This window comes from Danio rerio, chromosome 13, assembly GCF_049306965.1.
Source record: "Danio rerio strain Tuebingen ecotype United States chromosome 13, GRCz12tu, whole genome shotgun sequence".
In the NCBI taxonomy this organism is placed as follows: Eukaryota; Metazoa; Chordata; class Actinopteri; order Cypriniformes; family Danionidae; genus Danio; species Danio rerio.
The window spans coordinates 9663193-9687652 of NC_133188.1; the positions used below are offsets into that span (position 1 = coordinate 9663193).

At 36.8% G+C, this 24460-nt stretch overlaps 3 protein-coding genes across 5 annotated transcripts; 2 read left to right on the forward strand and 1 right to left on the reverse strand.

Annotated features, from left to right (window-relative positions):
• Nucleotides 1-220: 220 nt before the first annotated feature.
• On the forward strand, nt 221-3505 carry LOC141377131 (serine/threonine-protein kinase pim-2-like). Its single transcript, XM_073920686.1, has 7 exons — nt 221-647; nt 1153-1596; nt 1955-2049; nt 2224-2274; nt 2395-2770; nt 3071-3244; nt 3331-3505. Exons 1-7 carry the CDS (start codon nt 362-364, stop codon nt 3429-3431), a joined length of 1527 nt encoding a protein of 508 aa, XP_073776787.1. The 5' UTR covers nt 221-361; the 3' UTR covers nt 3432-3505.
• A 239-nt stretch (nt 3506-3744) lies between these two features.
• On the reverse strand, nt 3745-20546 carry htra2-10 (HtrA serine peptidase 2-10). Of its 3 annotated transcripts, XM_073919107.1 has the most exons (8): nt 20423-20546; nt 14799-15000; nt 9464-9658; nt 9329-9361; nt 7702-7810; nt 7549-7618; nt 4437-4532; nt 3745-4351 (listed from the first exon to the last, which is right to left on the reverse strand). In XM_073919107.1, the coding sequence occupies exons 3-8, from the start codon at nt 9590-9592 to the stop codon at nt 4186-4188; spliced, it is 603 nt and encodes a 200-aa protein (XP_073775208.1). In that variant the 5' UTR covers nt 9593-9658; nt 14799-15000; nt 20423-20546; the 3' UTR covers nt 3745-4185.
• A 560-nt stretch (nt 20547-21106) lies between these two features.
• pimr157 (Pim proto-oncogene, serine/threonine kinase, related 157) lies at nt 21107-24423 on the forward strand. Its single transcript, XM_009307132.5, has 7 exons — nt 21107-21533; nt 22038-22481; nt 22843-22937; nt 23112-23162; nt 23283-23658; nt 23959-24132; nt 24221-24423. The coding sequence occupies exons 1-7, from the start codon at nt 21248-21250 to the stop codon at nt 24319-24321; spliced, it is 1527 nt and encodes a 508-aa protein (XP_009305407.2). The 5' UTR covers nt 21107-21247; the 3' UTR covers nt 24322-24423.
• Nucleotides 24424-24460: the final 37 nt, after the last annotated feature.

A 24460-nucleotide genomic window follows, 5' to 3' on the forward strand; every position in this document is an offset into this window, starting at 1 on the left:
TAAATGAATCACACACACACACACACACACATACACACACACGCGCGTATAAATATATATAAACATGGCAATATTTGTAATAAAGAGCAAAACGCAGAAAAAGTTGTGCATGACAGAAAAAAATACATAGGCCTAAGTGCAAAAATAAATGAATTAATAATTGGAAAAAATGTGTATAAGCAGGTGGCTGTGTGAGCACATTAAGGCGAATGAGTCAGTCAGTCTAGCGCGGGCCTGCATTAGAAGTTTGTTGTGTTTTAAAAAGTCTCTACGTAATTCCAAATGGAACTGTGGAACTCTGACATCATCGGTGACAGTAAAAAGCTTTTGACGTAGCAGAAACTCTCAGTAGCTTCTTTGGATGTCTAGTAGTTCAGTACTTTCTGCGATTCAACAGTACAGTGATAAAATGGCATTTTCAAAACTGATTAACCGTCTGAAGAAAGCGTTTGGTGTTAAGTGTGCGAACGAACAACCGTGTGAGCCACTCGAACCCACCGGCAGCACGACAGAGAATCACCGTCATCTGATGACCGATGACCCGGCCGTCGCTGCAGGAAAACAGGCAGGGAGACAGAAAAAGAGGAAACTCAAATTGTCTCCCATCTTCTTCGCCTGTTTTTCCAGAAGAAGAGCTACTGTTGTTGGTAAAATAGATTTATGAGCACTTTTAATTACTAAAGCATACTGTTAAACACACCAAACACATCACATAAGTGTTTAAAGATCAGAAATGAACATTACTGGAAGACATTTTAGAAAGAGTTTCTTAAAGCCACAGTTCACATAAACATGACAATTCTGTCATAATTTACTCCTTAAACCTGTTTGAGGTGCTTTCAGCCATTGACTTCCACAGTATTTTGTGTTCCTACAATGAAGGTTAATGGCTGCTGATTTCAGGAATTTTCTTCAGAATTTGTAGTTTTGTGTAAAAAACAGAAAAAATAAGAATTATTTGTATTAGGATTTTTTATTTCAGTGAGCTTTGCCTTTAGATATATAGTTTACTTGTTTGCTAATTCAATGCAGAAAACCCATGAAGATCATCAATAAAAACACATTGAGTAATGTTTCTGCAAATGAACTGTTCAAATATCTTGTCAACAAGAGTTGTAGAGTCATATTAATGATGTTCCTTCCTCTCTTTAGATCAGCTATGTGTGCAGGAGATCCACGAACTTCACGCAGAGCCCATCAGTAGCTCTAAATTCTTCTGCGCTGCTGTGAGCAACCTGGAGCTGGAAGTTCTCCAACCTCCAGCTCTTGATGCTCCAGCAGACGAAGATTTGGACTCTAAACCGGAAGTGAACAGCTTTGACTCTGCAGTGGTCATTGAGAACGACTCTGCAGAGCTTCACTTCCCAACAGACAACGAATCCTCCCTCAGTGAGGACAGCCTGGAGCAAGAGCTTGATAGTCCTTCAAGTTCACCATCCGATGAGGACAATGAACTTCCAGTGAGCCAGCAGCTCATAACAGATGACATCTGTGACTCTGCCCTGGATGAAAACTCGAACACTTCACCGGATCAGGTCTCACAAGAGGACTCTGCTGTGAAGTCTACAGCAGATAATGGGACCTGCTTGGACAATAGTAAGTTTGTTGCTGGAGTTCAGAACATTTGTTTAGGCTCATCAAACTTTGCAAAATTATACAGTTGAAGTCAAAATTATTCACCCTCCTGTGATTTTTTATTCATATTTTTTAAATATTTCCCAAATGATGCAGAGCAATAAAGTTTAAGTATTCAGAACTTTAAGCTGAACACTGGTATCTTGAAAATATCCAGTAAATATGATGTACTGTCATCACGACAAAGATAAAAGACATCAGTTATTAGAAATGAGTTATTAAAACTATCATGTTCTGAAATCTGACAATAATTCTGACTTCAACTGTTTGTGTTTTTATTTGGTTTATAATTTAATGACATTTTCTTCATTTTTAACAGATGACATCAGCTGCCGCTACAAACTCGGAAAGCAGCTTGGTGAAGGAGGTTTCGGCTCCGTGTATGAGGGGATTCGCATACAGGATGGTCTGCAGGTATTCATTTTTGTAGACTCAAATCCTCTGATGAAGTTCCCTGTTTAAAGAACATCATCAGAGCTTTCATTGTTTGGACATTTCTGCTGACGAATGAATCCTCTGTTCAGGATTTATGACTGAATGAAATGATCTCCGTGCACATGTTAATTGTTGGCTTGTTCCTTTAAACAGGTGGCAGTTAAATTTGTCCAGAAGACCCCAAATATGCAAGATGTCAGCTCTGTGAGTAGACTACACTTTCTGTTCGCTGTGTTCAGTTTATAAAGTCTTATATTTATTATAGACCACAGGCTGTGGTCAGAAACCCTTGTTTGAAAACCAACATTATTATTTTGTTTTCAGTCATGTGACCAGCCACTTCCTCTAGAGATCACCTTGGCAAACATGGCCAGCGGTGGCTCCAGGTGTCCGAATATTATTAAGCTCCTGGACTGGCAGGTCTTTGAAAACCATTATGTCATGGTGATGGAGCGGCCTAGTCCAAGCATGGACCTGGAGGCATTCCTTGAAGTCAGCGGAGGAGTCCTCAGTGAGAAAACAGCACATACCATCATGAGGCAAGCTGTTTATGCGGCCAATGTGTGCTGTTACCGCGGGGTGTTCCACCGGGACATTAAGCTTCAAAACCTGCTGGTGAACCCCGACACACTGGAAGTCAAGCTGATCGACTTCGGGTGTGGAGACTTCATGATGGAATCAGCCTACAGTCTCTTCTCTGGTAGGTGTTTTGAATAGTGTGGTCAAAAGTATCGACTTCGGTACCAATCGATTCTGACATTTAACAAGTCAATTTGAGCGCTGTTAAACACCACTGATTGGCCATTGGTGTTCACATGCTCAGCAAATATGACTGTGATGAGTGTCGGTATCGATTGGTAGTTGATACTTTTGACATCACTAGTTATGAATGTGCATAAGCATTATTAATATACGTATTGAAAGCTGGTTAATTAGCACAGCTGAAGCCCATCTGGTATATATATTCAACATGATGCTAAACTAAACGTCTCTCCTCCAGGCACAGAAGCGTACATCCCGCCAGAGTTTTATGAAAAAGGATGCTACCGGGCCAAACCAGCGACGGTCTATTCTCTTGGGGTTCTTCTGTTCACAATGCTCCATGGAGAATTCCCATTAGCGTATGACCTGTACTACCTTCAACATGACTGGTCCAAATTTACCCTCTCTCAAGGTGAGATGTTCATCAAAGAACAATTAAGTGAAACAGCTTAATAATAATAATAACAATAACCTCACCTCTCCATTTCTTCTTCACAGAATGCTGTGATATGATGACGGCTTGTCTGCATGAGAATCCAGAGTGCAGAATTCCTCTAGAAGAGATGCCTTACCACGACTGGTCCATGCTGGAGTTCTGAGTGACATTAGCAGAATGTTTTGTATATTTGATTTTTCTACATGTCTGTAATAAAGATATATTTTATTGAACTCACTTGTGTTGTGGCTTATATTGTGATCTAGCCCCAGTGTTGTCAGATTGTGTGGATTTAAAATGGTTTTGTTTGGGGTGACAAAAATTTGGCATGAGGTTTGAACAGCATCCAGTCCTTTCCAACACACACTGCAGTTGACACTGGCGTCATTACGGCGCACTTTTAGAAATACACTTTTTCAGAATGCTGTACAGCGCTGACCCAAAACCTAAACATATCAGTCACTGCGACATAAGCAAATCATCCATAAATATTCCAATGGTTTATTGTGAAATCAGAGCTGTTCAGAAAAATGTATTAAAATACAAACGTCGTAACATGAGAATGTGAGACTCAATACAAAACATCAGCATTTTCACAATAAGAGCACCCAGTTTTATTAAGGTCTTTGAGTGTTTGTTGCCATCATGACAATCCTAAACAAAATATTCAGTGATATTCCTTCAAATCAATACTGATAGTGTAGTTTGCGCAGACACACTGAGGTTTATCCAGTGTACAGAAGTCTGAATCATCCACATTATTTCATACGCTTCCAGAAACACGTTTACTACACGAATGTCCAGCGTTTGCTAAAACTGTTCAACTCTTTAGATGATTCCTTTCTTACAACATCTCCAACTATGACAGCTTCTCATTACTCACCATTTCTTAATCTTACTAAATACTTGACTTGATGTCACTCTGTGGACTCTGGGGTCATGTGCAGCATGAGCAGGTCGGCCCCCCGGCGGACCACCACATTTAAGCTTTCGCTGGTCCTCACAGCATTATATATCTCCTCCGACGTGTTCACCTTTACCCCATTGATCTCAATAATAACATCTCCTGGCTTCATTCCGGCTCTGCAAAACAGAAAACAGGAAATGACATCATCAATAGGATGCCTTAATCAACAGCTGATAACATCATGTTCAGAGAGCAGCACACCTGTTGGCTGGAGATCCTACAATCACACGGTGGATGAGAACTCCATGAGAAACATCAGGGAAGGACGGGTCTCGCATCCTTAGCTCTTCGATTATACTGAGGAGGGGAAAAAGAGAATTTAAAGATAATAAAAGACTCACTTTAGTGCAAACACAGGAGTGTGTGCACAGGGAAATACGCAAAAATGTAATCCATGTAACAGTGTGCACAAACACACGTGAGCTAATACGATTGATTATTAACCAGTGTCTGCACATTTTATGACCAAAATTTATGAGCAATTTCTTTTTAGTCAGGCCTGTGGATATCTTTCAATATCCATAACACACATTTAATCTGATTCATTACAGCATGTACTGATAAATTAATTCAATGCATTGCAAATTAACAGCATTTCTATTGTCACACTCTATGCCAGGGGTGGCCAACCCTGTTCCTGGAGATCTACCTTCTTGCAGATTTCAGTTGCTACCCATATCAAACACACCTGAACAAATCAATTAGGACCTGAACACCACGTGATAATTACAGGCAGGTGTGTTTGATATGGGTTGCAACTGAACTCTGCAGGAAGGTAGATCTCCAGGAACAGTGTTGGCCACCCCTGCTCTATGCAAATGAAGTAGTGTGAATGTTTTGTTGAGGTGTTTTTGGTTGAAGCGAATGTAATATTGATTGTTATGCTGATATATCTACAGAGATGGGAAGTACAAATACTTTGTTACTGTACTTAAGTAGATTTTTCTAGTATCAGTACTTTACTCCACTACTTATTTCTTTGACTACTTTTTACTTCTTACATTTTTACACAAATATCTGTACTTTCTGCTCCTTACATTTTTTAATTCACGCACGTTACTTTTATTTTCATGTGTTTGGTGGCACGATCAATATTATTTCGTGTCATTGCGCAATATGAACAGTTTTGATGCAGTCAGTCCATATTTCCTCATTGTGCACCTGTGTGCTGCACTGTGTGGCCTTTTCAAGGCTATTGCGCACTGTACATGGTTTAGTTAATGAAGATTACAATGAGAAAGGCTAGGATGACTACGCAGATGTGACAGAGGGAGACGTTAAATCTAATATGACTGATGCTGCCCTGTTTACACGATAATAAAACACATTTTGCTCGTTCAGATCACAGGTAGACAACCAATCTCTCTAAATTAACCGTTTGACTTTTATTTTAGGTACTTTATTATTAAAGACAAATTACTGACATTTGTGTTTTTTATACAGGGAAATTACAATATTATTTATACAGTATTTTTTCTGTTATTTTAAATTATATTCAAAAGTTGGTAAAAATTACAAACATTATCTGTAAGTTAACGGCTTGACTGTTATTTTATGTACTATAAGTAATGGCAAATTACAGCAATTTGTCTGTTTTGTACAATAAAATTGATGTATTATTTACAGTGTTTTTTCCTGTTTTTTAAGTACATTTAAAATTCTAAAGTAATAAATTGTAATTACTTGAATTAATTACTTTACTAAAAAAAAAAAAAAAAGTCAAATGACTGGCAGCTACGGCTGCCAAACAAAAACTATAAAATTAAGGTAAAATTTCTTTGTTGAAAAAAAGTTCAAAAAGTAATAAATCTACAGATATTTGTATTAAAATGTTTACAGAGAAACACTGTTATTTTACAGACTTTTTCTAAATTATTACGAACAAATCCATCTAATAAAGTAACACACTAAGAGTGCTCACATACACCTGTTTCAGATTCTGCTGATTGCACACACATAGTCGGAGGATCGTTATGAACTGATTACATGCACTTTAAAAGCAGCACAGACGCACGCACCAATTGCTTAGTCTTGTTATACTGCTACTGTGAACATAATGATGCGTTTCTCTTCTTTTGCTTTGTTTGTAAGTTGTTTATGTTGTTTGCTGCTAGGACTGATCATTTGCTTGATAATTGACCATGACTCTGGATTCACTGCATACATCTGTTTGCAGTTTGCCCCTGTGTAGACTTGTTTGCCTGACCATCTCTGTGTAATAAACCTGCATTTGAATCTGCACCTCTTTGTCAGGGTCCCCTTAACGTTACAGTTCCATTTCATTTAAGATTTGGAACTGAATCAATTCATACAACGTAAACCTCTATATGTTTTAAAGTAATACTATTCAATAAAATGTAATGTTATAGTTGTGAGAATTTTAATCAGTTGTATCTCAATTGATGTTTTTTCCAAACTTTTTTGATCCAAAATAAAACTGTTAAATTACAACCAAAAGCATGTCTTGTCATTTTATTAAAGGCGTTTAATTGTAAAAAAATAGCGTTGTTTTCTCTTGAACTTTTAGTGCAGTCACTTTATTGATAGCGTTCGATCATAATAATCTAGGAAAAGTCTGTAAAATAACAGTGTTTCTCTGTAAAACTCTTATTGTGTTACTTTATTAAATGGATTTGATAGTAATAATCTAGGAAAAGTCTGTAAAATAACTGTTTTTCTGTAAAAATTTTAATGACAATATCTGTAGATTTATTATTTTTTGCACTTTATTTAAACAAAGAAATTTTACTGTAATTTTATGGTTTTTGTTTGGCAGTCGTAGCTGCCAGTCATTTGACCTTTTTTATGATTTTTTTTTACAGTGTAGATCATTGAAATGGCAGAAAGTATGTCCACGGTTTAATTACTCTTGCTAATAACATATAGTGAAAACATCCCAAAAGCATTTTTCCCATAATACATTTGTTTTTAAGTTGTTTTTTTTCTGTCACTGCAACACAGAAAGGCCTTTGTCCCGCCCTTACATTTCAGGTAAAACTAGACAAGGTCGACTGTGATTGGCCACTTCTCATATCATTTAAATCACTGCTTCGGAATCACGGTAGATTGTGCCGGTATTTTTGCATTAAATTGTCACAAAAATTCACAAACATTTTTATTTTTGGGGCGTAAAAATTGCATACAAATTCTCCTTGATAAATTAAGCACTTTTCAACAGAACAAGCCAATTTTCCAGGTATTCCAGCACTTGAATTTCTAAGAGCCAAATCTAGTGGTAAATAACAAAAATCTGTAGATTCCATAATGTATGAATTTTGCTCTCCTGTAAAATTGTAATAAAAGTGTTTGGCACCTGGGGGTCAAAGTCAACATCATCACTCCAATGTAACGCCTTTTCCATCCCGATTCTCCAAACCAAGAGTCTGAAAAAAAGACCCAATAACCATCTGTCCGTGATAAAAATGCTGTCACAGACAAAAGCAAGCAGCTGTGAGGTCATTCTTACTCTGTTTGTCTGCAGATCGTTCTAGAAAGAGACGGACTCTGTCTGAGGGAATAGCGAAGGAAATCCCTGCTGTCACTTTCATGGTATTAATGCCGATGACCTCACCATCCTGAAGAGTACAAACATGACACATCAGTTTATTACATAAGGCTAGAGTATGGCCAGTACAATACAATATTGATGAACATTTGAAAACAATTCACGTTCTTAATATGACAGTCATGAAGCTCTGTATTGCTCTGAAGGTCCAGCAATCTGTAGTCAACTACTAAATGTGCACTAATAACTTTCTCCTTCACCTTATTGTACAAGGAGGGTACCACCATAGCTGTGAGATACGTTCTACTTGGGATTTCATAGTGTGGTTCTAGCACACTAATTAAATACTCCTACCCTAATACTCCTACTATTATGCCTACAATTGCCTTTGCTTGTGTTGAGTTACTTGGAAGTTTTATTCCAAATGAAGACAGGAGAGTAGTTTGTGTTACACTTGTCAGTTTAACAGATAAAGCAATGATTTTGTGGACATCAGTAATTTAACTATTTGCCTTAATCTGATTAAAACAACAATATGATTAAGGTGTTTACATGAGTTGCTTTTAGAATGTTCCTTTCATGATCCCGTTTTACATGTTAAAGCACATAATACGATTAACATTATTGTGTCACCACGCTATCCACGTTTCCTCCGGAGTGTCATGTAATTTTGGGGAGTTTCATTCTTAATTTGTCGACTTTAACTGCAGTTTGGCACTTTCATTTTCATTCAAGAACATTTCATGCGTGCCCCCATGACAAACGACATATTGGATCCGAGGAACTGCTAGAAGAGTGTAGTTTTAATGGCCTACTTTGCCATCTGAATAACAAGGAACACCGATTGCTTACTTACCAAATTCGTAGAGACAGGACAATCAACACGAACTGGATTTGCGTTTTTTTTTATAGGAAGACGAGTGGCAAATCCGTATTTCACCATTTATAATACAAAAAGCTCTCGGGTAAAAATGTTCCTTACAAACATTTTTGTTGCGTGTTAGAAGACCACTGTAGTCCACAAATGTGGGTCCTTTCTCATCGCGGGAAAATGAAAACAAAACCTTTGTTGTGGCACGTTTATAAACAACACTGACGACCCATGTCTCCGAACAATTCTTCTTCTTCCACTTGTTTTATTTACGGTTAGCAACACAACATCGCGTCTCTCTGAATACTGTAACAGGTAGTTTTTGAAGCTATCATGCATATAAATAAAGTTGCACCTCATTCACAATAGAGCGCGCTGATTAGTTCGTCTTTCTCTTGAATTAATGATGAAAGCTCAAAGACGTCACATTGTACCCGCCGATACAGACAGCCAGTCTCCATGCTGGAATTTACACAAGGAGCTCATGGCCTTCACGTAGCTTCAAAATTTCTTTTCAAACCGGAAGAACGAATTTGTTTGAAATAACGCAAAAACAACCAATTTTCACTTTTATTGTTAAATATGTGTCCTAAGAGTGTTTTTAGCAGCGTGAGACATATATATGACTATTGACATCTCAAAAATGTGTTTTGGTGTTTCGTGACCCTTTAAACCAAAAGGCAGAAGCAGTTTTTTGAGTAAATGTCAGCGACTCACCAGGTTTATGAGAGGCCCTCCTGAATTTCTAAACTGTAAAGCAGAATTGTGATTGAGTGATGGAATGCAATTTATTAAATGATGACATACATTTTTTTTTTGCATGCAACACCACTCAGTTTCCAGTGCTCTTACATCTATGGTAGCGTCCGTCTGGATGTAGTCCATGTTGGAGTTGGAGAGACCCAGTTCTTTACTGCCTCTCTGTGCAGAGCTGACGATTCCAGATGTGATGGTGTTTTTAAGAGAAAAGGGGCTCCCCATGGCAACCACAAATTCACCTTGACGCACATCAGATGACTTGCCAAGACGCAACGTTGGTAAAGGATTCTGGGACAAGACAGAGAACACAATGACACTATGTAAGACCATATGGCCATGTACTAGAACTGTGGTAAAAGAAAACTGTGAAAAATCAATTGCAAAAATGGCTTTCCAAACATAAAAGCCTCCTCTGTTACTGTTGGTTTACCTAAAATTGTTGACTATAATTATTCTTTAGTTGCTGTAATACTACTGCGTTTAAAAATCTGAGGATACAAAACCAAATGTCACTAAGGTTATCACAATTTCGAGTTTATTTCCATATTTGTATGCGGCGGTTCCTCCTGAAATATTACAGCGTGTACAGTATGTAGCCTAAATACAGTATAATCAGATTAATGGGTTAACAACAGGGCTTGACATTAACACCCACCAACCGCAGGTAGACTTTAGCTGTGGCGGATTAGACAGCAACTCCCACTATCCACTTTGGCTGGTCGAAAATCATTTTTAAATTGTATTTTTTTTTAAGTAGGGTTCAACAATAAGGATGAACCTCTAGAAATGAGAAGCAGCCCCACTGACAAAAACAACTGTGTTCACGCAAGCAAAAGAAAGCAGATGAATACAGAATGTTATGTGATGCGCGAAATTTTTTAAAAGTGTGCACGCTCCCATTTCCTTGCGTGAAGCAACCTTGACCGGAAACACAATGCTGCGATCGGTTCTGTTGAAATAGACTTGACAAAAAGCGATACGCATCCACCATTTTCAAGAGCTCGAGATTTTAAAAAAAGAAGGTATTTTATGTATGCAGCAGCAGTTGCAGCTTTAGCTTTAAACAATCTTTAAACAGATTATTAATGGGCCTAACGTTAACTGTGTGCGTTTGATCATCCTTTCATTATTGCACACGGTATGTTTTTCACCTGCTTTCTTTTTGTTAATATGGTTTAATTATCATTCTTTTCAGTAACATTCATTTAATAGATTAAATTTTATGTATAGTTAACTGCTGATCTGAGACCTTGGTCTTGGAGCTAGGACAGACTACTTTTCATAGTTTTAGACAGGCTACATGACAATAATTGTTATTTAAGTTTTATTTAATAAAAAGTGTGTGCATTTTGTAACATATATTTTGCTAGTTTTTGAAATTTTAAATTTATTTAACATTTTTGGCTGAGAAATATTTATTTATTTATTTATTTATTTATTTATTTATTTATTTATTTATTTATTTATCTATTTTCCAGTGTGGCCAGAGAAAAAATTGATACAACCTTCATGTTGAGCCCTGAAATAATTACAAAGCAACACCATGAAACCACTACCGCTCATGCTCATTGAGCAAAGTCATACACAACACATCTAAATCAAGTAATATAAATATATTTTCCCAACAACAAAAGTGAAAATGGCGAGTGGCTAGTAAAGTTGAAAAACTACTTGCCATATAGGCTGGTGATCAAAAAAGTTAATGTAGAGCCATTAAAAAACATTAAAAATCATATTGACCTCACACTTTTAATGTACTAACAGTGACACAATTTTGATTCTATAGGTTTAATTCTTAAAATGAACAAAATTCAAAAAGAAATTACTCATTTGATAAAGACCTTTTACTAAAAATGTAAATTAATAAAATAAAATAAGTCCTTGTTCTTACCATAGTAAACTATGACTCAATAAAAATAATGATGCACCGATACCATCTTTTTGGAACTGATTCGATTTCGATCCCAAAATTCTGAGTATCGACCAATACAGATCCGATCCTGATACTGTGCCATTTTTTTAAGCATAATACAGTTTCTATGGTGATGTGGTCCAGCTTATGTTTCCTTTTTTAATAGTATGATTTTTCTTTAATCTCTGCAACAGGCTAGCACTATTGACCCTAATCAAAACACAAACTGGTCTGTTAAATAAACTATTGATATAAATAAAATTACAAACAAATATTCACAGTTTCAGAGTAACCTATATGAGGCTTAGGGTGCTTTCACACCAGTGAATCGATTCAGTTGTTCCGAAACAGAGATTACAAATGTTACATTGTTGCTCTTTGCTCTTGGTGCAGTTCGCTTTCACACTGCAAAGTTTCTAATCGGACCAAAAGAGCTAAAACAAGTCACGTGCGAGTAAACTCTCCTCACATTGGTCAGTGTCAGGGTTTATTTTGCAGCGTCCTGCTCAGCTGTCAGGAGAGGTGGTGGTTTGGTGGTGATTGACAGGGTGCGCGCGCGACGTGTCTGAGGAGAGACGCGGGGGGGAGGGGTGAGAAGGGTGCGCGACGATGCCTATTTGAGGACCGGGAGGGAGATGCAAGATTACCGGGAGATCATCACTCGTTTGCGGGCATCCGGAGACTCGCGAAACTTCCGGCCCTACTCATAATTCTCTCGTCATATAGCCGTATGCCTATTACATATCCATAAAACACTGTGATATAACTGCGCTCGGATTGGATCGCTTTCTCACTGCAATCGAACCGCTCCAGGGTTGGTTTCAATCGAGCCGAGACCACCTCATTCAAGCGATCTCAGAGCGATTACTTTGGCGCGGAACAGAGCGCGATTGCCCTGTTCACATATGCCAAACGAACCGCGCTAACTGGGCAAACAAGATACGTTCCGAAACAAAAGTGTAGGTGTGAAAGCACCCTTAATCATTTTCTGTTAATGAAAATCTATATTGTGATTGTCAGTTTCACTTTTATTAATTTAATCAACAACTTTGACCACAATGAGCCAGGCTTACAAACTATCCTAAAAGTATTCCCCTCGAAAGAATAAACTCAGTCGGAAGGATGAGAAAACAGAAACTTTTAATGTTACAGAATAATTTTACAGAGCGGCACACGTCACATCAGCCGGTGTGTGAATGAAGTGCTTGATGCATCACTGAGACAGCTTCCAATCCAAAACAGCAGTAAAAAGGGAAGAAATCAGTGTGTTAAGGATCTGTCCAATGTATTATTGAGCCTTTTCTAGTTTTAAATTTCAGGTAGGCCTACTTTGTGTGTAGAGCAGGTAATAACCCACTCAGTTCCAGTGTTGCGAACGCGATCTGCTGATCTAACAGCTACATGATTTAGAAACAGAAATGAACTCGTCGTTTCAGGTCGAAATGAACCAATATAATATATATATTATATTATAATAAATTAATATAATGTAATATAATAAATTAATATTTATTTAAATTAACAGGAACAAATAGTGTTGGAGAAAGTTTTTCATGTTGTCATGAACGTGACACGCAGTTTGAATTGTAAATAAACGGAGAATGATTGACAGGCGCAGCGGAGGGAAGCGCAGAACTGAACATGAATTTAAGCATGTGAATATTGATCTGTACTTCACATTAAACTATATAGAATGGCTTCAAAACATTTAGGATACAGTAGGCCAGGGGTCGGCAACCCAAAATGTTGAAAGAGCCATATTGGACCAAAAAAAACAAAAACAAATATGTCTGGAGCCGCAAAAAATTAAAAGCCTTATATAAGCCTTATAATGATGGCAACACATGCTGTATGTATTTATATTAGCTATATTAGCCTACTATAAAAATGACTTCGTTGGCTACAAGTACATACTGAGCCTTCATGATTAAATGTTCATTTCCCTGCAGTGCATCCTGTAGAGAATGACGCGCCACGTGACTACTCTGTTGTACGATGCCGTCTCAAGTTTAACTTAATTACAGTATATTAATTAATTATGTTTAATGTTCAAGTTTAACTTCATTACAATATTAATGAATTGTTTAATGATCAAGTTTAACTTAATTACAGTATATTAATGAATTATGTTTAATGTTCAAGTTTAACTTCATTACAATATTAATGAATTGTTTAATGATCAAGTTTAACTTCATTACAATGTTAATGCATTATGTTTAATGATCAAGTTTAACTTCATTACAATATTAATGAATTATGTTTAATGATCAAGTTTAACTTCATTACAATATTAATGAATTATGTTTAATGATCAAGTTTAACTTCATTACAATATTAATGAATTATGTTTAATGATCAAGTTTAACTTCATTACAATATTAATGAATTATGTTTAATGATCAAGTTTAACTTCATTACAATATTAATGAATTATGTTTAATGATCAAGTTTAACTTCATTACAATATTAATAAATTATGTTTAATGATCAAGTTTAACTTCATTACAATATTAATGAATTATGTTTTGCTTTGATGAAATTAAAGAAATTCAATAAAGAAATCAGATTTTTTTTTATGTTTTTTTATTTTATTTTGAGGATTCCAAAAAAACAACATTAAAATTAACGTGCACAACATGCCCCTTATCTGGGCAGCAGTGCAATAAAACGCAGCCTGCCATTTCCATTTCAAGATCAGCTCGAGTCATTCCTGGGAATGTGCTCAACAAGGAAGGGTCAATCTCCAGGGGTGTGTGTCAAGGAAAGACAGTCTCGTTTTTTCCTTTCGCAACTCGCAAAATCTGCTCTCAAATGCAGTTTGCATATCAACGATCGCACCTTGTAAATAATCACTGTTGAGTGAGTGATCGGGATGGGCTTCTTTGAATTCTCTCAGGGAGGGAAAATGAGAAAGCGTGCCCCGCTGTACATCTTTGGCAAAGACAGCTTGCGCTCCAAGGCGCATCACACAGCCGCCGGTTTGCTTACAACAGCTACCTGCCTGGCATTCCGCCCTGCTGATAGAAACGTGTGTCGCAGGCTATGACGCAAATCTTCGTTGACAGAAATGTTGAAATTAAATATTCTACACACTTTTACAGCATTGGAAAACGTTAAGATTGTTTGTCCTCCTATAGAAACCATATTAAAACAAAAATATATTTACCTCCCTCATCGTTTTCCATTTTCAAACATTTTTTGAAAAAGTTCCAGGGAGCCACTAGGGCAGCGCTAAAGAGCCGCATGCGGCTCTAGAGCCGCGGGTTGCCGACCCCTGCAGTAGGCCTACAAGACAACTTTCTCCTGTCTTATAAAAGGCTACCTTTCTGGCTTTTGTTTGCTTATAAATTACACAGAATATAGAGCACGTGCAAGATGGGATTTGCAGTAAAAAATATGCAGTATTGAACCAATATCCAATCCAAGTATCAGGATCGATGCAGCCCTAATTAAAAAATTAAATGACCCAAAAAGATTACATATGTTAACAGTACAACCTCAAAGCTCCATCTGTACCTTAACATTGATTTTGATGGAGACGATGTCTGCAGCCTGGTCCACATCCTGAACTGTGGCGTTGTAAGTCTCACCATTGGTCAGTTTGACACGAACACCACGCTTGTTGACCACATGGGCATTTGTCACTATCAGGTCATCACTACTTATTATAAAGCCAGAACCATTCGAGATGGGTCCCTCACGGCCAGAAAAGGGGTGTCTGAAAAGAAAGAGTGTAATATTAGTCACAATTCCCAAACACAACTGAAACTAAAACCATCTGGTCATCTTAAAATAGAAACAAGTGATCCAAAAAGTCTCTATAGAGAGAATCAACATAAAACACCCTGCTGAAAAAAACAATCCTGTTGTGCGCGCGCATGTAAAGGTAACTGGGTGAACAAGTCAAACAAAGTATATACACAAGAGAACATAAAAATATACAACAATTCAAAAAAATTAAGCAAGAATAATAAAGATTTAAATAAAACATATAATAGATAGATAGTACAATAATAATAATGATAGTAATAATGTCAGTGAAAATGACAACAGCATTATTAATAACAACAACAACAACTAAAACTACCACTTACGATTACTTAACATTCAGAAATTAAACCGAATTAACAAAAAATATTGTAAATATATGTGCAGTGTTAAAACATTGTTGGGTTTTACAACCCTGCGAAATGTGAGAATGTTTTAACAATAGAAATGATAAAAAAGTAAAGAATTAGGTTAACTTGATTGTTTTTATAAATGTAAGTGAGTTGAACATAAAACAGTCAAGTTGCCCCCGATAAACTTAAGAATTGAGTTGCTTCAACACGTTAAATAAGTATTTTATAAATGTCTGATAACAATAATTTTGTTAATAATAATGACATTTGGGGAAAAAGGGTTTGGTTCTATTTTTATAGTAATTAAATGTTTATAATTTAAAATGTTTATAATAATTATATGTTTTGCCGCCTTGTTTTTGAGTTGTGCAATGCAAAAAGACCCTCTTATAGCAAGATTAGGGATGCACTGAAATGAAGCTTGTTGATTGAAACGGAAAATTCTAGATGCATTTGGCTGAAAACTGACACTGAAAAGGCTTTTTAATAATTGGAAATTATTTTAATAAATAAAAAATATATAGTTTTATATCAAATAATAAAGTAATTTGGCGACGCAGTAGGTAGTGCTGTCACCACACAGCAAGAAAGTCGCTGGTTCGAGCCTCGGCTGGGTCAGTTGGCATTTCTGTGTGGAGTTTGCATATCGCGTGGGTTTTCTCCGAGTGCTATGGTTTCCCCCACAGTCCAAAGACATGCGGTACAGGTGAATTGGGTAGGCTAAATTGTCAGTAGTGTATGAATGAGTATGTATGTATGTTTCCCAGAGATGGGTTGCAGCTGGGAGGGCATCTGCTGCGTAAAAACATCTGCTGGATAAGTTGGCGGTTCATTCCGCTGTGGTGACCCCAGATTAATAAAAGGACTGAGCCGAAAAAAAATAAACGAATGAATGAATAAAGTATTTTTGTGAGGCTTTTAAATTAAACTCAATAACTTAAATTAACAGTCAAATTAATAGTAAAAATAAAAATGATTCCATCCTTTACTCACCCTCTGCATATTTGAAATCGTTATGAGTTTCTTTCTTCTGTTAAACACAAAAGAAGACATTTTCAATAATGCTGAAAACCTCTAGCTATTGACTTCTATTGCAGGAAAAATAACTACTATGGAAGTCAATGTTCAGCTTTTCAGCATTATTAAAAATATCTTCTTTTATGTTCAACAAAGTCACAAAAACTCATCAGAAATGATGACAGAAGTTTCCTTTTTGGGTAAACCACACAACTACTTGCAAATATGCTCAGTTCAGTTTATTCTTCTTCTTTTTTTTTTTAAAGAGCCCCTATTCTGGGTTTTTGAGAATGACCTTCCATGTATTGTGTAACACAGCTCTAAGTGAAGTGAATTATTCAGCTAAGACTTAAATCTGCAAGTGCACAGTGTTTAAAACTGTTGATTCATTTATAAAAGAGTTGACTCGCAGTGCTTCAAATGAATCGTCTTGATAACGAGTCTTTAGCCGTGCCGGCGTGACCAGGAAATGGAACTTAAGCCCCGCTCAGGGCCGGATTAACCAATGGGCCTTATAGGCACAGGCCCAGTGGCCCGAGCGCACTTGGGGCCCCTGTGAGGGGGGAGTAGAAAAAGACAATTTCGGGGTGTTTTTTTAGGCTAACTGCAAATAGCGCACCTAGTTGGAATAAGCTATTCACGCTTTATGCCCATCTATGCTTGATTGACAGTGACAACATGAGTAAAGAGCAGGGCCAGACGGAATCTGCGGACGTTTTTTACTATTTCTGCTGAGAATTTTGGTAAAAATCTGAGGATTTCTGCAGAATTATTTTGGGAGTTTCCAGCGGAGTATCATAACTTACACCTTAATATATTAAATAAAAAGTAATAAATTACTGAATAAAAACTGAATAAATTCAGATTTACACATTTACTCAAGTAAATAAACAGAATTAATGATAGGCTAAAGATCTGCGAAAAATCTGCGGAATTCTGTGCGCACAGATTCCGTGTGGGCCTAGTAAAGAGCTATGCAGCATCACAGCCTGAGTGGCGTACCTCGTAATGTGCACAGCAACATCTTTTGACGCAATTGGTTATCAACCCGGTTCGAATCCACCATCTTCTGAACTTGTGCTACTTTTTTTCTCCCCATTACATATCAGATTAGAAATATATTTATTTTTAACAGGAAGGAAACATTTTTAATAAATAATGCAAATGTGGATCAGTTTCTTTCTCCATTTCACAAGTGTAAGTATGTGCAATTAAAATGGTTGCCTCTTTGTTTTCTCTACAAATTATGTATTTAATTGTTTTTTGCTACTTATAACCGCTTGTAGTGCATCTAGTTAACTCTTTATATTCTCATATCACGTCTAATGCCATGATGAAAATGTGACGCATGCCGCTTTGTTTACGGATTTAAATGCGTTTGCATTTAAACGCACAATCCTCTGGCACTTGTCGTTGCTATGGCCATCATCAGTTTCCGGGATAAATAACAAAACGGGAGGGTGGCGGGAGATGGGTCTGAAATTACAGGAGACTCCCTACTTCCTACTTCAATATTGTTGATAAGCCATGGTGGGCATTTCTCTCCGTCTCACGCTGAACGCTGTTGACCAATCACAAAAGAGTACAATAGGACCAATCAGTGTAGATTAGCATCGCGTTAGGGAGGGGTGTAGAAACAAATTAACTGTTAAATAATCATAAGCGAGTCGCTGGCATAATTTGGTAAAAATAAATGCATATTCTACGACAATGAAAGTGTACTTTGACCTTGAATGCACATCAGCCTGTTGTTGGAGACCCCCCCCCCCCAAAAAACAAAATATGACCCTTTTTAATGTATAATAGGGGCTCTTTAAATCCATTCAGACAAACTCCGGGTCTGACAGAAGAACTTTTAGCTTAGCTTAGCATAGATCCTTGAATCAGATTAGACCATTAGCATCTCGCTCAAAAAATTCCTAAGAGTTTTTAAAGTAAAACTTGACTCTTGTGTAGTTAAAGTATGCACCGAGACTGATGGAAATGAATAGCTGCTATGTTCCAACTTGACATGGCTAGTAACTATACCTATACGCCTCTCGGGAAGTATACATGGGCATTCTGTTTGAATGGGTAAATCAAATTCTTCAAAACTGCTAGCCAAGATTACGATTACATTACATACTATGAATAACCAATAAAATTAAACAGTAACTGTCCTTTTTGTTTAATTTATAAATGTCTATATCACACAATATCTGCAGAAACTCACATCTAGTCCAAGCCCCTCCCCTGGAGAATTGTCATTCTATACTGATCGCTGATTGGCTCATGTACTAAAAGGTGGGCTTTATTTGCCATATATCAATCACTGATTGGCTCCTGTACTAGAAGGCGGGGCTTCATTTGCCATAATGACTGTTTCACTTTTCCCATTCAAAAGTATACGAGTGACACGTCATGTGTATTCTATAATCATTGCTATACTCTCATTCTGGAGTAATAATCAAAGATTTTGGACTATTTGTTAGACCCAGAGATCAGCTGAACGGATTAAAATGATCAAACTCAACAGTTTAACTCTGAGTGACTTGAAAAATGAGCCTATTTGCCAAAAAGCCTTCCTTTAAATCAGTCATAATTAATATAAAACAAAAAAAAGTATATTGTTTCCTTTCATAACTTAAATTACAGTCAATGTAACTGCATAGAGACTCAAAATGTGTGTGTGTGTGTGTGTGTGTGTGTGTGTGTGTGTGTGTGTGTGTGTGTGTGTGTGTGTGTGTGTGTTTTTTATAATCAGTGAGGGACCACTGACTTCACAAAATATCACAAGAACGCAAGCATGTTTGGAGTAAATGACGAAAGAATTTTCACTTCTGACCTTTTAATGATTCCTCTCTCTACAGCATATCTCCAAATTAATCAAAAATCAACCCTGAAACCTGTTTCCAAAAATCATCAGAAAATTTACAAGTACAAAAACAACATTTTTGTGAATTTTTATTATTATTATTATTTATTATTAAATATATTGCAGGGATAGTAGTACCTGTGTAATATTTTGAAATGAATTTCTTCTACCTGATTTGGGCGTAAAAATGTATTGTTGACCAAAAATCATCGATAAATGGGAAAGAAAAATATTGTTTCCATTTCAAAATGGCTTTCAGGAAACATCCACCAATGCGTAAAGCACTTTGAGAGTGCAGGAAACGTGCTATATAATGTAAGGAATTATTATTATTAATTATTATTTATTCATTTCTATGTGAAACACTTTCATGAGCCCATTTAGCCAATAAGACAAAAACATAGTTTTACTAAAGTAAGCTTACATTTATCCACACAAAATAAACCTGACTGTATTATTGTAGTAAAGCCGAGGTTATTTGTGTTAAATATGCCATTTCAGCCTGCAGAATGTCATTTCAAACTGTGGCCTAAGAAAAATATAGAAAAGAAATATCGAGTTTCTGTATAAAACTAAATAATTCCTCTCACTGTATAGTTCCTAAAGTTAACTAGACAGAAACAAATGTATGTTAATTTTAACAGAATCATTCAAATAGCAATTAATCTGATTGATGTTAACGTTAAAGGTTTGATCAAGCTTTTAAGTAAAACAATAATTAGTTTAGTTACAGTACCGTTAACATAACATTAATATTTACATTACAGTTACATCAATGTTAGCATTAGCATCAAATGCTAATTAGCGCTACTAGCCTGTGACATACAGTAATAAACGTTACATCTAATTACACTGACTTAAATATTCATTTGTTTAATTTGTAATTGTTTATTTTATTTAGGTTATTTTTTCTTTTTAATTCGCATTTTTCACTTAGTGAAGGCGGGGACTGTTGACTAACGTTGTTAGCTCTAAATTAGTTGACTGCAATGCTGTGATGGTGTTAGCATGTAGCATGTTCACACAATAAAATAAGCACAGTTCGCAATTAAAACCATTTCATACCTTTTGTTGTAACTTAATAAAATCTACAGCAATTAATGTCAATAAAGATGTTTAATCCACAAGAATTTGATCATTATTCCTACCTGTTAGCGTTCACATAGGTTCGGTCCTTATTTAGGCTAGAGTGGGTTATTTTTTGTGAATGAATCTGTGGATTTAAATAAATTGTGAGAGTCGATTCATCCTTGACCTATTCATAAATACAACAGTTGCTTTGTTGCTGAATAAATGTCTTATTCACTTAAGACAGTGTCTTACCACCACCAACTGGCGGTTTCAGGTAATACATGGATAACTTTATTTTGTTGCATATTTTTCTTTTTAATTTATTATTTGAAGCATTATTCATTTAAAAAAACAATTCACAAGAATAACAAATTTATATAATCATAATATATAAAATATAATATAAATTATAATAATAATACTGTTAAAAATGATAAATAATTGATAATGAAAATATAAAATAACTGAAATGAGCTACTCAAAATAAATGAATCACACACACACATGCACACACACAAACACACACACACACACACACACACACACACACACACACACACACACACACACACACACACACACACGCACGTATAAATATATATAAACATGGTAAAAATTGTAATAAAAGCAAAACGCAGAAAAAGTTGTGCATGACAGAAAAAAATACATAGGCCTAAGTGCAAAAATAAATTAATGAATAATTGGAAAAAATGTGTATAAGCAGGTGGCTGTGTGAGCACATTAAGGCGAATGAGCCAGTCAGTCTAGCGCGGGCCTGCATTAGAAGTTTGTTGTGTTTTAAAAAGTCTCTACGTCATACCAAATGGAACTGTGGAACTCTGACATCATCGGTGACAGTAAAAAGCTTTTGACGTAGCAGAAACTCTCATTAGCTTCTTTGGATGTCTAGTAGTTCAGTACTTTCTGCGATTCAACAGTACAGTGATAAAATGGCATTTTCAAAACTGATTAACCGTCTGAAGAAAGCGTTTGGTGTTAAGTGTGCGAACGAACAACCGTGTGAGCCACTCGAACCCACCGGCAGCACGACAGAGAATCACCGTCATCTGATGACCGATGACCCGGCCGTCGCTGCAGGAAAACAGGCAGGGAGACAGAAAAAGAGGAAACTCAAATTGTCTCCCATCTTCTTCGCCTGTTTTTCCAGAAGAAGAGCTACTGTTGTTGGTAAAATAGATTTATGAGCACTTTTAATTACTAAAGCATACTGTTAAACACACCAAACACATCACATAAGTGTTTAAAGATCAGAAATGAACATTACTGGAAGACATTTTAGAAAGAGTTTCTTAAAGCCACAGTTCACATAAACAAGACAATTCTGTCATAATTTACTCCTTAAACCTGTTTGAGGTGCTTTCAGCCATTGACTTCCACAGTATTTTGTGTTCCTACAATGAAGGTTAATGGCTGCTGATTTCAGGAATTTTCTTCAGAATTTGTAGTTTTGTGTAAAAAACAGAAAAAATAAGAATTATTTGTATTAGGATTTTTTATTTCAGTGAGCTTTGCCTTTAGATATATAGTTTACTTGTTTGCTAATTCAATGCAGAAAACCCATGAAGATCATCAATAAAACACATTGAGTAATGTTTCTGCAAATGAACTGTTCAAATATCTTGTCAAAAAGAGTCGTAGAGTCATATTAATGATGTTCCTTCCTCTCTTTAGATCAGCTATGTGTGCAGGAGATCCACAAACTTCACGCAGAGCCCATCAGTAGCTCTAAATTCTTCTGCACTGCTGTGAGCAACCTGGAGCTGGAAGTTCTCCAACCTCCAGCTCTTGATGCTCCAGAAGACGAAGATTTAGACTCTAAACCGGAAGTGAACAGCTTTGACTCTGCAGTGGTCATTGAGAACGACTCTGCAGAGCTTCACTTCCCAACAGACAACGAATCCTCCCTCAGTGAGGACAGCCTGGAGCAAGAGCTTGATAGTCCTTCAAGTTCACCATCCGATGAGGACAATGAACTTCCAGTGAGCCAGCAGCTCATAACAGATGACATCTGTGACTCTGCCCTGGATGAAAACTCGAACCCTTCACCGGATCAGGTCTCACAAGAGGACTCTGCTGTGAAGTCTACAGCAGATGATGGGACCTGCTTGGACAATAGTAAGTTTATTGCTGGAGTTCAGAACATTTGTTTAGGCTCATCAAACTTTGTAAAATTATACAGTTGAAGTCAAAATTATTCACCCTCCTGTGATTTTTTTATTAATATTTTTTTAAATATTTCCCAAATGATGCAGAGCAATAAAGTTTAAGTATTCAGAACTTTAAGCTGAACACTGGTATCTTGGAAAATGTCCAGTAAATATGATGTACTGTCATCACGACAAAGATAAAAGACATCAGTTATTAGAAATGAGTTATTAAAACTATCATGTTCTGAAATCTGACAATAATTCTGACTTCAACTGTTTGTGTTTTTATTTGGTTTATAATTTAATGACATTTTCTTCATTTTTAACAGATGACATCAGCTGCCGCTACAAACTCGGAAAGCAGCTTGGTGAAGGAGGTTTCGGCTCCGTGTATGAGGGGATTCGCATACAGGATGGTCTGCAGGTATTCATTTTTGTAGACTCAAATCCTCTGATGAAGTTCCCTGTTTAAAGAACATCATCAGAGCTTTCATTGTTTGGACATTTCTGCTGACGAATGAATCCTCTGTTCAGGATTTATGACTGAATGAAATGATCTCCGTGCACATGTTAATTGTTGGCTTGTTCCTTTAAACAGGTGGCAGTTAAATTTGTCCAGAAGACCCCAAATATGCAAGATGTCAGCTCTGTGAGTAGACTACACTTTCTGTTCGCTGTGTTCAGTTTATAAAGTCTTATATTTATTATAGACCACAGGCTGTGGTCAGAAACCCTTGTTTGAAAACCAACATTATTATTTTGTTTTCAGTCATGTGACCAGCCACTTCCTTTAGAGATCACCTTGGCAAACATGGCCAGCGGTGGCTCCAGGTGTTCGAACATTATTAAGCTCCTGGACTGGCAGGTCTTTGAAAACCATTATGTCATGGTGATGGAGCGGCCTAGTCCAAGCATGGACCTGGAGGCATTCCTTGAAGTCAGCGGTGGAGTCCTCAGTGAGAAAACAGCACATACCATCATGAGGCAAGCTGTTTATGCGGCCAACGTGTGCTGTTACCGCGGGGTGTTCCACCGGGATATTAAGCTTCAAAACCTGCTGGTGAACCCCGACACACTGGAAGTCAAGCTGATCGACTTCGGGTGTGGAGACTTCATGATGGAATCAGCCTACAGTCTCTTCTCTGGTAGGTGTTTTGAATAGTGTGGTCAAAAGTATCGACTTCGGTACCAATCGATTCTGACATTTAACAAGTCAATTTGAGCGCTGTTAAACACCACTGATTGGCCATTGGTGTTCACATGCTCAGCAAATATGACTGTGATGAGTGTCGGTATCGATTGGTAGTTGATACTTTTGACATCACTAGTTATGAATGTGCATAAGCATTATTAATATACGTATTGAAAGCTGGTTAATTAGCACAGCTGAAGCCCATCTGGTATATATATTCAACATGATGCTAAACTAAACGTCTCTCCTCCAGGCACAGAAGCGTACATCCCGCCAGAGTTTTATGAAAAAGGATGCTACCGGGCCAAACCAGCGACGGTCTATTCTCTTGGGGTTCTTCTGTTCACAATGCTCCATGGAGAATTCCCATCAGCGTATGACCTGTACTACCTTCAACATGACTGGTCCAAATTTACCCTCTCTCAAGGTGAGATGTTCATCAAAGAACAATTAAGTGAAACAGCTTAATAATAATAATAACAACAATAACCTTCCTCTCCATTTCTTCTTCACAGAATGCTGTGATATGATGACGGCTTGTCTGCATGAGAATCCAGAGTGCAGAATTCCTCTAGAAGAGATGCCTTACCACGACTGGTCCATGCTGGAGTTCTGAGTCACATTAGCAGAATGTTTTGTATATTTGATTTTTGTACATGTCTGTAATAAAGATATATTTTATTGAACTCACTTGTGTTGTGGCTTATATTGTGATCTAGCCCCAGTGTTGTCAGATTGTGTGGATTTAAACTGGT

Excerpts from the sequence above, each read along its gene's own strand:
- LOC141377131 (XM_073920686.1), top strand. The coding sequence starts at position 362 with ATGTCTAGTAGTTCAGTACTTTCTGCGATTCAACAGTACAGTGATAAA. Across the intron at positions 648-1,152 it reads AAGAAGAGCTACTGTTGTTG|ATCAGCTATGTGTGCAGGAG; the intron begins GTAAAATAGATT and ends TCCTCTCTTTAG. Across the intron at positions 3,245-3,330 it reads CAAATTTACCCTCTCTCAAG|AATGCTGTGATATGATGACG; the intron begins GTGAGATGTTCA and ends TCTTCTTCACAG.
- htra2-10 (XM_073919107.1), bottom strand. The coding sequence starts at position 9,592 with ATGGGGAGCCCCTTTTCTCTTAAAAACACCATCACATCTGGAATCGTC. Across the intron at positions 9,362-9,463 it reads AGACGGACGCTACCATAGAT|TTTAGAAATTCAGGAGGGCC; the intron begins GTAAGAGCACTG and ends TCTGCTTTACAG. Across the intron at positions 7,619-7,701 it reads ACGATCTGCAGACAAACAGA|ACTCTTGGTTTGGAGAATCG; the intron begins GTAAGAATGACC and ends TCTTTTTTTCAG.
- pimr157 (XM_009307132.5), top strand. The coding sequence starts at position 21,248 with ATGTCTAGTAGTTCAGTACTTTCTGCGATTCAACAGTACAGTGATAAA. Across the intron at positions 21,534-22,037 it reads AAGAAGAGCTACTGTTGTTG|ATCAGCTATGTGTGCAGGAG; the intron begins GTAAAATAGATT and ends TCCTCTCTTTAG. Across the intron at positions 23,659-23,958 it reads AGCCTACAGTCTCTTCTCTG|GCACAGAAGCGTACATCCCG; the intron begins GTAGGTGTTTTG and ends TCTCTCCTCCAG.